This window comes from Alosa alosa, chromosome 2 (assembly GCF_017589495.1).
Source record: "Alosa alosa isolate M-15738 ecotype Scorff River chromosome 2, AALO_Geno_1.1, whole genome shotgun sequence".
Lineage (NCBI taxonomy): Eukaryota > Metazoa > Chordata > Actinopteri > Clupeiformes > Clupeidae > Alosa > Alosa alosa.
The window spans coordinates 8,300,027-8,312,227 of NC_063190.1; the positions used below are offsets into that span (position 1 = coordinate 8,300,027).

The 12,201-nt window shown below is 40.0% G+C and overlaps 2 protein-coding genes across 5 annotated transcripts in view; one reads left to right on the top strand and one right to left on the bottom strand.

Moving 5' to 3' along the window:
* Positions 1 to 3,327, top strand: part of dhrs11a (dehydrogenase/reductase 11a) — a 30,318-nt gene extending 26,991 nt beyond the window's left edge. Inside the window, exon 8 of the transcript XR_007196272.1 lies at positions 3,302 to 3,327. The gene's annotated coding sequence lies outside the window, so the exon portion shown is untranslated. The remainder of the gene's footprint in view (positions 1 to 3,301) is intronic.
* The window catches only part of si:ch211-283g2.1 (sodium- and chloride-dependent GABA transporter ine), a 41,258-nt gene that overhangs the window by 8,493 nt on the left and 20,564 nt on the right, over positions 1 to 12,201 (bottom strand). For 3 of the 4 annotated variants that reach the window (XM_048267400.1, XM_048267393.1, XM_048267406.1), the window contains exons 3-12: positions 6,764 to 6,971; positions 5,957 to 6,091; positions 5,544 to 5,748; positions 4,501 to 4,633; positions 4,204 to 4,338; positions 4,004 to 4,107; positions 3,745 to 3,869; positions 3,365 to 3,477; positions 2,436 to 2,576; positions 2,166 to 2,265 (exon numbers count right to left, since the gene is read on the bottom strand). In XM_048267400.1, the coding sequence (XP_048123357.1) occupies positions 2,166 to 2,265; positions 2,436 to 2,576; positions 3,365 to 3,477; positions 3,745 to 3,869; positions 4,004 to 4,107; positions 4,204 to 4,338; positions 4,501 to 4,633; positions 5,544 to 5,748; positions 5,957 to 6,091; positions 6,764 to 6,971 (1,399 nt within the window). The remainder of the gene's footprint in view (positions 1 to 2,165; positions 2,266 to 2,435; positions 2,577 to 3,364; positions 3,478 to 3,744; positions 3,870 to 4,003; positions 4,108 to 4,203; positions 4,339 to 4,500; positions 4,634 to 5,543; positions 5,749 to 5,956; positions 6,092 to 6,763; positions 6,972 to 12,201) is intronic. The other variant, XM_048267414.1, reaches the window with a different exon arrangement.

Below are 12,201 nucleotides of genomic sequence, written 5' to 3' on the forward strand. Positions count from 1 at the left end.
GCGCGTAACAGTCTTTAACATTTAACGTGTCCCAAAAACAGCTATCAACTAATCAAACGTCTTATAAACAAGTATTGCCAGGAGCAACACCTTGCAAAAAATGATAACAATAGGCCTAGGCCTTTATATGGCTCTGCTCCTGCCTAGATTCGAACTCAGAACTGCATGAAAGTTGCAGACCTGTTCTGGAAATACGCGCATTAACCGTCAGACAACGCTATCTGCTTTGAGTAGGCCTATTGGGTAGGACTGTAGCCTACACTGGTTGCTATGGCACAGTCTTGAGTGACGAATTCGTTTTCCTTTGTCATATGAATGCTGTCATTTTGTTAACATTACTGTTAAGAAGATGCTGTAGGCAAAGGCTATATTTAACATCGTTAGTGTAGTAAAACAAATCAGAACTATTCACGAGGTTTCTGGGCAGCATATTTATGTTCTGTTAGCAAGCGAACTTCTCATGACTGCCGACAAAGTAGCCTACTGCCAGCTGACGAAGCTCTCATTTTAAAACATTACTGAGAGACAGGCACTGTACAATCAAGACATCTTGCCACTGAATCCAAAACTATGTTTAACATTATGTACAAAGCTTATAGGCTACAGTGGACTAGCATGTTGCAGGGGCTGCTAAAAACACAGAGAAACGCACTGAAAACTCGGCCAATCAAAGCCCTTGCTGTCAAATGCTCCGTCCGGTTCGACCGTGGAACGCCACAGCGGACTATGCTGCCCCCAAGCGGCTGCAGTTGTACTTACATTTCACCCAGCTGCGTGAATCACCTTGATGGTGAATGAAGTGTCAATTCTTAACTGGGACTGTAAGGCACATTCCATCCAACTTTCTATCAATTCATCCTCTTCAAACCATTCGCTCATCCACCCATTAAACTATCCATCAACATTCATTAAACAATCTGCCTATCAACATTCATTCAACTTTCTGTCTATCAACATCCATTAGACTATCTACATTCAACTTTTAAACTATATACTCTGTCTCAGGCTTTAAGGCATACAATCTGGCTCTCTTAAGACTACAGATTCTGTTCAACTATTTCCTCTGCCCACAACTGTTTCAAAATAAATGTCCTCACTACAATAATTCAATATTAAATAATTTAACTATTTAAACTATTCAACTATTTAACTATTCAACCATTTCAACGGTCAGTTGTTATCAACTATGACTCCTGCCAACTGTTTCCAAATACAAGTTTGTTTTGCATTTTATGTTAATATACAGCATGTTTATATTTTCATGCACTGGTAATTTCCTCGAAATTACATTTTCTAGTTAGCCTATAACGCTAGTCTTCAGGGCACACGTTAAGTGAAAAGAAATCGCTATTTCTATACCACTAACAAGGCTCAAAATAGCACCACACTTCCACGGTAGCATAATGAGGGGCCCTACATGTAAACCGAGAACTTTGTAAGTGTACAGACAGTTTATTAAAAAGACAGTTTAGAAACAGTACCGTTCACGTATATCTTGGGAAAACAGTCACGTGACAATTCAGCTCATGTTACAACGTTGGACTGGAGCAACGCGAGCTGAACTGACTGTTTTCCCAAGATGGCGCCAGCCCAGAGAACGGACTAACTCGGTACACATATTATTAACCCCTAGGTTCATTTTGCGGCGGAATTGTCCTTTAAACACCTCTAATATCCTTGACAAGTTTCAATCTGGTTTTAGACCACTTCATAGCACAGAGTCTAGGTATGTGATGATGTGGGACTATTTTAATTCCAAAGGCCAAGGGAACTTTATCAGGATGCATAGTATCCTGGATCCATGAAATAACTGGCCTTTAAAAATAAAAATCTGCCTGCCTCTATGGGAATTTAACATAGGGGTATGTATACTTATGAGCCCCTGTATTTTAAGGAAGAACATTTATTTATTTACGATACATTATTCATTGACAAAGAAAATCGGTGTCCTTAAAAGGTTGGATTTTTCCTTTTTTTTTTTTACAATTTCAAAAGATAATTTATTCCTCTTTTAGTCAACTTTAGCATGTGTATGTACACTAGGGTATGTAAACTTATGAGCACAACTGTATATTAAGGTAAAAATCTTGCATAGTGTACCTGTGGACATATTATGTCTAATAGTGTGTGTCTTTTCAGTTGTACAGAAACAGATAGAGACTCACCAAAAACCCAGCAGATTGCAATCACTTCAAAAAATGCGAGGAAGATGATGGACACTATAGCTGTGTAATGGTCCATCAGCTGGAATATGTAGATCCCACACTGTTTCCAAACAGGAAAATTATATTTTCATTCAGGGATAATGATTTAGTACACAACCATTGCATGTACATAGTAAAGCCTTGATTGCATGTTAAGCCATGATTGCAAATAAAATGTAAACGATTTTAAGTATAGGTATGGATTGTGTTGGCTGCAGTAATCAGTATTACCTGCATGACATGAGGTATCCCCAGCAGAAAAGCAGTACAGCAGACCATCAGCACCAGTATCTCCTTCAGTCTGAAATACTTTAGTAGCGGTTTACCATAGCCATCCATCAAACTAGTTACCATGACTTCCACCATTGCAAACTAAGGGCACAACAGAAATCAAAATGTATGTCAGGGAAAACAAGCATACTAAAAAAATAGTATTTTTAATGGTCTTGTTTTCTTTCTGTGCGGTGACAAACTGTGTCAAATTTCTTGAATTTGTCAAGTAATAATATGTGCGAGATCTCGTCACTAAAAAGATAACCAGTACGTGTTCCCAAACAACGCTAAAGATGTCATCCCAGCCCAGATATCCTGGTGCCAACCCATAAAATGACATAGACTGCTGGAATAACAGGTATCATGTTAGACCGAATGGGTATCCAGCCAAAAATAATTGAGATTAGGACTTATTGTCCATGGTTGTCGTTGGCGCCTTCCCTATGATCACTGTAAAGTACAATGTCATCCAAACATTCGTGAATCCTTTAATCCCACAAGGTCAGTGTATCAGTAACTGCTTTGTATATGCATCCTTAGTCTTAACAGAAGATTTTTTTCACACAGATGGATATCACAGTATATACATTGTACGTACATTTTTACATACATTTGACTATTGGTTAAAAAGAAACATTCCTCAATAGGAAAAGATCAGAACTTGTCTCAATCACAGAGTTTGTTGGGCATGCAGATAAAGATTATCTGACAAAGCGTGCCAAATTAGGGGATCTTCTGTGTTAATATATTGCTTTGACAAACACAAGAGGGTTTAATTTGACAAGATTCCCTACTTGTTGTTGGCATTTTCCACAACATTTTAGATCTCTCACAGCACCGCAGTGAGGACCACAACATGGTACTAAGACTTGGCCGATGTGACTCACTTCGCTGTCCAGGCCGAGACACAGCAGCATGAAGAAGAAGATGATGGCCCAGAATGGAGCCACTGGCATGGTGACGAAGGCTTGGGGATACACAACAAACACAAGCCCTGGACCTGGATGAGGAAAGCAGACACATAAACACAAAGGCCTACATTTAAAGACTCTCTCAATCTCTCGCTCGCTCCTCACTCAAAACAAATGTAACAGCAATATAGTGAAGATTTTTTTTTTTTCCCGCCACTGAGTACTTTAAATGTGAGGATTGAGAGCTGACTCCTTAAATGTAATACTACACTTAAACAGGGTTAAGTCTAATTACATGTTGCTCCAATTACGGACACCTTAGTCTCTTGTAAAGAGCCATGAGGTAATACACGTACCGTCCACAGCCAGGTCACTAACAGGGATGTTTTGCAGATGTGACATGTAGCCAAAGGCTGAGAAAATGACAAAGCCAGCGAGAATGCTGGTCAGGGAGTTTATGATGGAGATTGCCAAAGTGTCTCTGAGAACAGAAAAAATACTCCTACAGAGCTGCACCATAATAAACATGAAGACCTGTGATTACGTGTAGAGTTAACTCTAGCATTATCTTTTTACTATAAGCTAAATAAATAGAAGCAAATTACATTCGCTCACTTAAGAACGTTGTTGTTGAAAGAATTATAGCTGGACATAGTCATAAGGCCACCGAATCCAATCCCAATGGAATTGAAGATCTGTGCAGCAGCGTTGACCCATACCTAGCAAGACAAACGCATAGACATGTGCAATTAGTTTACATGCAACAATTCTAACAAGTCTCGTCATTCAAGTGAAACACTGAAATACATTTTTACCTCAAGTGACAGCAGTTTTTCCCACACAGGCAGAATAAAAAAGTTAATGCCCTTCATAGCCCCAGGCAGCTGCACATTGTTGATCAGAAGAGCAATAAGGATAACATAGGGGAAGATTGCTGTGAAGTAGACCACCTGAACAATGGAAAAAATAGCATTCAAACAGAGACAGAGAAAATAAGATGGAAAAAATTAGAAACTCATAGGCAAATATTTCAACACTGAAATGTCCGGAAAAAAAAACATGACCACAAATTAATAAAGCACATGAAGTACGAGAGGCCCTTTTGAGGTTACCTTCCCAGTAGACTTGATCCCTTTGAAGATGCAGAGGTAGATGAGGATCCAGGCAAGCAGCAGCAGCAGGAAGAGCTCCCATCGGAGGGTCCCTGCCTCCTCTAGCCCCCCCGTCCGATCCAGCATTTTACGACTGACAACACAAAACACAGGCGTGACAGCCAGCGGCCTGACAGTCGTCAGCGCATCTCATCTCCCCGTGCCGACCCTTGGTTTTGCCCTCCTGGTTTTCCCCCGAGGGTGGCCTTTGACAGGTGTGTGGTTATCCAGCCACTCTGAAGGCTGACAAACGCCTCTGGAAAAAATAGATTTCTCTATGTGTATTAGCTGGCCTAGACAGCCTCACTGTCAGTGATGACACTTGTGCAGGGCTTTGTTAGATTTTTGCAAGGTGAAAAAAAGAGACACAGACATATGTAATCACGCCCATAGACTGGTCTATCTAACTTACCAGAAGTTACAATATATGTAATTAAGTCCAAAGTTTGCAGAGATAATTTTTTTTAATGACTATATACTAGTTAACCTGGAAATGCCAACAGTCTAATCTACCGTAAATCTAAGTAAATTATCAGTCAAATATGCAGATCATAACTAAGCGTTATTCTTTCTTGCCAACAAAAGTTAATTTTTTGCAATAAACAAATGATCTCATCACTTCAGTGTGAACTTTCATTGTTTTGTAACACTATTCCTTGAAAGTTTTGCAATGGTGTCTCAACAGTGACTGCATGTGCAAGGTCAAGTAAGAACCTTCATCAGAGCTTTGGGACACTGTCTGAGACTTCTGTTGGAAAATAAAGTGGCGAATGGATAACTCACATAACTGACCTGACTTGAGAATCGACTTCGAAAACTAGTTTGAAATCTAGTGGCGTATACTGGACCAAAGATCAGCATGTTATTATTTTGCTTCACAACGTTTCAGTGTTCTAGGTCAACATTATAATTTTTTTCCCCCATGACCAGAAGTAATTTAAAAGCCCATTTGCTATTTATTCCACATGGATCCCAGAACCAGAGCAAACGTTAAAAGAACATACTTGAAGAACTGCTGGCTGGCAGTGGTGGAGTAGGAGCTGTTAGTAACATGATCAGTGCAGTTTAGGGTGTTCCAGGTGTTGTTGCAGCTCTGCCAGGGCAGAGGGCTCTGAAAAGAGCTGAAGAGATAGTAGAGTGACCAGGTAATGATGACGTTGTAGTAAGTGCACATGATGAAGGAGATGGCTACAGTTGCCAGGCCTACACCTTGAGATTGAAAAGAGGGGAAACAATATAAACAACCAATAAATAATATGAATTAGCAAATGTTGCAATGCAAACAAACACAAAAAACAAAACAAAAAATGTTTTGGTTCAGTTCCGTAAAAAGAAATACATGTAGCTAAAAGTGTCAAAATCAATGAAATCTCCATATCCACCCAATGTCCATAATTACATCACGGTCTTTATTTACCTTTAAGCAGCGGACACACTTTCTCCATGACATGAACAGGTCCCTTCCTCAGGTACTGGCCTACTATCAGCTCCATGTAAAGTAATGGTATTCCCAGAACCAGCAGCATGAAGAGGTAAGGAACCAGGAAAGCCCCTGAGAGAGGCACAGTTTACATTAGTTCATGTGATACACCATCAGCTAAATGGATAAATTAGAGGACATTTCCCCTGTCACTACAGCAACAGTAAAATCAAATTAAACTTTATAATATGTTCATCAGCATGTTTACACTAAGTTTGCATTTCCTGTTCACTAGTGGTATTGTTATATTTTAAAAGTTAAGCATTCACAATACACACATGCTTCCCCACAGTTTTTAGTGGTATCTTATTCTTCCACACTCTTTCTTTCACTTAAATGAAGTCAGAGTCATGTAACTAGCATATGAACTTTATCTGAATGCTCTTCAAAAGTATCCTTTGTCCCAACAAATTATCAGACTGTATTGTTAGAGACAGAGGTCACTTGCGGCTTTGATAATAGCATATCATTGTATAACAATAACTTTTATGGTGTTTTATCCAACATTTATGTAATACTGCAATACTATGCACTACTGATCAAATCTATTTCTACTTCCCTTTTAAACATATGACACATTCAGTGAATAGCAGAGATCAATCAAGCTAACAACAAACACCCTAACCCTAACTTTTTAGAGTATCACTCTACTTTAAACTGAAACAAAATGTATGACAATCTCAAAATCACAAGTCTTAGGAGGGGACTGACAGCATCCTAATTTAAATCAAGAGAAGCTCTTACCTCCTCCACTTCTGTAACACAAGTAGGGGAACCTCCAAACATTGCCTAGACCCACAGCATTCCCAATCCCAGCTAGGGTGAACTCTATCTGTTTGCTCCATGTTGGTCTGTCTGGTTGCATAGCCATGTTGTCAATGTGTCTTCCCCTTTGCCTCTCTGCACCGAACGCCTTTAGGGAGGGGGAGGGTGGGTGGCAGCTTCCCCCTGACTATATGAAAAGCTAGTCATGTAATCGCCATTCATCAACATTAATGATTACCTGAGTATAGTGCATAGAGAAACCTGGTGAGGAGGGCTTTCACATCTGTAAAATCACTACGACAGACCAATGACTAAGCATTTCTAGTTCATAGTTTGTAAATACATAAAAACATAAAATTAAAAGCAATTGTGTAAAATCCACTTAATAACTTCTATATACCAAGGTGGGTAAAGAGAAAGTGGGAGTACATCCAATCAGTATACTTTTCCAGGTCTTTTGGAAATCAGTAAATGTTAACTGAGAGCACCGTATGTTTCAGAAAAATGCCCCTCTTCACCTGACATGAACTCTGAGGTTGAATATGCTGCACTGATATGTTTAAAGTGAAACTTTTTTTTTTAAGGACATTTGTCAAATACATATATTTTGCAGTAAGAAACCTTGTATACTCTCCTATAAGTTAGTATACTTTATTGGATCCACACCCACGTCCTCTTCTACAACAAGTCCCAAATTGTATGATATTGACATTAAAACGTCAACAAAAACTTAAATATTTAACACAGTAGCGTGCCTGGTGGCTGCGCTAGAAAATTTTAATCTTTTTTCAGTCACAAACAACATATGTTTACATATTCAACTGCTTACACAAACACATAATTTCCTTGCCTCCATATCAATTTGCTAAGTTCACTGCTTGTGATATTATCCAGATTTTATATTATCGGATTATCTGAGCAGCGACAGTACATCTTTTCAAAATCTGTTGGGTGGTCCTATTCAGGTTAGTTTTCTTCCTACCTAAAAATAGAGAACATTTCAATAAACTTTCTAATAAGCACAGATGTGGATAAAATACTGTCATTAGTGAAAATGTAAAAGGCTTTAGTCAATTCTATACTATGAGTATCCTAGTATCAAAGGCCTTGTTTTCCATGACCAAAAATAAATTCACAGCAATAAAGAAAATGATTACCCTTCCACAGAGAAAAAGAGGTTCCCAACCCCAGACGTGTGATATGCGTAAAGATATGTGCTAAACGCTCAGGATACCCACCTGACTGAAAACACAAGACTGCCGATTCTATGGACTGTTTGTTTGGCAAAACAAGAGGCACTTTCATCATATAATATTCTCTCCATAGAGATGGATCACAATATGAAATGGTTAATACTATCAGCATGACCACTCTTCTTAAAGGCCCACAGCTAAGAACTGAGTAAGGCTCTGATTCTGAGAGCCACTGAGCTGAGCTGGCTCAGCTGGCTCACAAAAACGACTTTCTTCAGAGACAAACAGCGTCTAGACAATCGGTTGCCACAGATCTTGTGCACTGGCAAAAACAAAGTTATTTTTAAAACTTGAAACCAGTCATAATTCTGCAGACCTAGTGCGAGATCAAAACAGGCTCCTTAGTGGCCACGCCATTGTGGAACCATTTTTGGGCATACAAGTGGCGACACTTTAAGTCCCTTTAGTTTTGACCTCATGTGGACAGCCCACACAGAACCGCAAAGAGGTCTTTATAGCACTCATACTCAAGCCACACGTCAGGCACACATGCTTTTTTCTTCCCACATGTTTGTTGTGCCTATATGCATATAAACAACAATGACAGACTACATCGTAATATGAAATATAAACATTATATAGAAATATATCCTGGTGGGTTCTGGCCATTAACTCAGTACACTCTCATCACATCATACTCAGTGATCTCAGACAACACTGCAAAGCCATACTGCTACCGCCACCTACTGTCAACTATATTTAATTCATACTCTACACTTTTCCAGAAGGTATTTCTCTGAAGTGCAAAACACAATAACAAATAGAAAAACATGACAACAAATAAAAAATAAAAAAAATCACAAAACACAGCAACAAATCACCATGGCAAATTGCAAAACCAAACAGCAGGTCTGTGACATGAGATGTGTAAACACTGGATGAATTTCTTAAGATACTATCCATTATCCGGCTTATCATATTTCATCGTATTTCATACAGGTAAATGATTTCATCAAACATTTCAACTGAAAGTAACCAACCACACCCCTAATTAACAAATCTTTTGTCTGACTTTGTTAATCTAGCCAAAAATATTCAGGACTGCTTAAATGTATTTGCATGCATGCATGCATGCAGTGCGGCTTCCTGACTACAGTGTACACTCAAAACTCATTTTCAACAACTCTTTTGTCCACTCTGAATCAACTGAACTTTTTGTCCTGGGACCAAAACTCTCAGATATTGGTGGAATATCTCAAGCTTCTCAACAAAGTACATGATCAGTCAGGTCAACCCCTAAGTCACCTGACAACAGAGAATGGGTTTCTTCATCATGCCCCCACACAAATCACACAGAAATGAAAGCAATGGTGTTCTTGCCAAATAGTGTGATTGTTGTCACAAGGCAAATGCTACTGAGAAGTATCATTTGGTTGGAAGCTTCCATGACTGAAATACTGATATCACCATCTTACTCTAAATTCTATGGCACTTTAGTTGCAAGCATAGCACTATTTGCATTTTATGTTAAGAGTAGTCAGTAAAACACTATAGCTCTAATGACTGTTATTACCTACGGTAGTTTCCACTAAGAAAGAAGTGAAGTGATGATGTGAAGTGGTGTCACTTTCAATGTTATATCTTGTATATGAGCTATCATTTTAATATGAAATTGTCTCCATGAAATCTAAGTTCATGTTTTTAAAACAGACATGTCAGTTGTATTACATGTATGTTTTCAAGCAAAGGCTTAAGCTGCTGTGTGTTGACCAAGTTCTTACATAAAGTATTACACACCAATGCAAAATAGCACCATAGTAGATTGATTCATTATGACTGGCTGCTACTGGGCAAATTACAAATGACTGGAACCCTTCTGCCTCAAGCCATGCCTCCCCGGATCTGAAAGTACTGTATGTGAAATGAATGATGTTGGACCCAGTATTTCACCAGGACCAGGAGAACTCACTGCTTCTTTATGGTAACAGCTATAATTTTAAATAAATGTCAGAATTCTTTCACATTCACATCTTCATTTAGACTATTTGTGATGTCTACAGCTTGTGACAAGTAGCTTGTTGTTCATGTATATGATTTTTAAACACCCCGTTTTATCCATCATGCCCCTGTGCAGTAACACCAGTAAGCTTAAAATGTTATTCTACACACAAGCAAGTTAGATAGATAGATAGATAGATAGATAGATAGATAGATAGATAGATACTTTATTGATCCCCAGGGGAAATTCAAGGTCTCAGCAGCATACATACAACACAAACACATTCTTTAACAGCAGAAGACTTAATCTTAATCAATTCTAAAAACAATATCCACATAGTGGTGATTAATAAATCAGAGGCGCTTGAGTAGTTATTATCATGAACAAACTGTCAAAAATAAGCCCCGCCCCCTGAAACGTCATAAATCACGTGATAACCACGCCTCATTTGTATGCAAATTAGCCATGTGGTTGTCACCACGTGTTGTTTGTTATTGTTATTGTTTTGTGAGTCATGTGACAGTCATGTGACTGGTGTCAAACCCCTGGGCAGCCATATTGGATGTAAAGTCATGTGACAGTCATGTGTCTGTTGTCAAACAATGCCACGCCCCCCCCCCCTGGCATCCATATTGGATGTAGTGTCATGTGACAGTCATGTGACTGATGTCAAACCCTGGGCTGCCATGTCAAACAATGCCGCCCCCTGGCATCCATATTGGATGTAGTGTCATGTGACAGTCATGTGACTGGTGTCAAACCCTGGGCAGCCATATTGGATGTAAAGTCATGTGACAGTCATGTGACTGGTGTCAAACCCTGGGCAGCCATATTGGATGTAAAGTCATGTGACAGTCATGTGACTGGTGTCAAACCCTGGGCAGCCATATTGGATGTAAAGTCATGTGACAGTCATGTGACTGGTGTCAAACCCTGGGCAGCCATATTGGATGTAAAGTCATGTGACAGTCATGTGACTGGTGTCAAACCCTGGGCAGCCATATTGGATGTAAAGTCATGTGACAGTCATGTGACTGGTGTCAAACCCTGGGCAGCCATATTGGATGTAAAGTCATGTGACAGTCATGTGACTGGTGTCAAACCCTGGGCAGCCATATTGGATGTAAAGTCATGTGACAGTCATGTGTCTGTTGTCAAACAATGCCGCCCCCTGGCATCCATATTGGATGTAGTGTCATGTGACAGTCATGTGACTGGTGTCAAACCCTGGGCAGCCATATTGGATGTAAAGTCATGTGACAGTCATGTGACTGGTGTCAAACCCTGGGCAGCCATATTGGATGTAAAGTCATGTGACAGTCATGTGACTGGTGTCAAACCCTGGGCAGCCATATTGGATGTAAAGTCATGTGACAGTCATGTGACTGGTGTCAAACCCTGGGCAGCCATATTGGATGTAAAGTCATGTGACAGTCATGTGACTGGTGTCAAACCCTGGGCAGCCATATTGGATGTAAAGTCATGTGACAGTCATGTGACTGGTGTCAAACCCTGGGCAGCCATATTGGATGTAAAGTCATGTGACAGTCATGTGACTGGTGTCAAACCCTGGGCAGCCATATTGGATGTAAAGTCATGTGACAGTCATGTGACTGGTGTCAAACCCTGGGCAGCCATATTGGATGTAAAGTCATGTGACAGTCATGTGACTGGTGTCAAACCCTGGGCAGCCATATTGGATGTAAAGTCATGTGACAGTCATGTGACTGGTGTCAAACCCTGGGCAGCCATATTGGATGTAAAGTCATGTGACAGTCATGTGACTGGTGTCAAACCCTGGGCAGCCATATTGGATGTAAAGTCATGTGACAGTCATGTGACTGGTGTCAAACCCTGGGCAGCCATATTGGATGTAAAGTCATGTGACAGTCATGTGACTGGTGTCAAACCCTGGGCAGCCATATTGGATGTAAAGTCATGTGACAGTCATGTGACTGGTGTCAAACCCTGGGCAGCCATATTGGATGTAAAGTCATGTGACAGTCATGTGACTGGTGTCAAACCCTGGGCAGCCATATTGGATGTAAAGTCATGTGACAGTCATGTGACTGGTGTCAAACCCTGGGCAGCCATATTGGATGTAAAGTCATGTGACAGTCATGTGACTGGTGTCAAACCCTGGGCAGCCATATTGGATGTAAAGTCATGTGACAGTCATGTGACTGGTGTCAAACCCTGGGCAGCCATATTGGATGTAAAGTCAT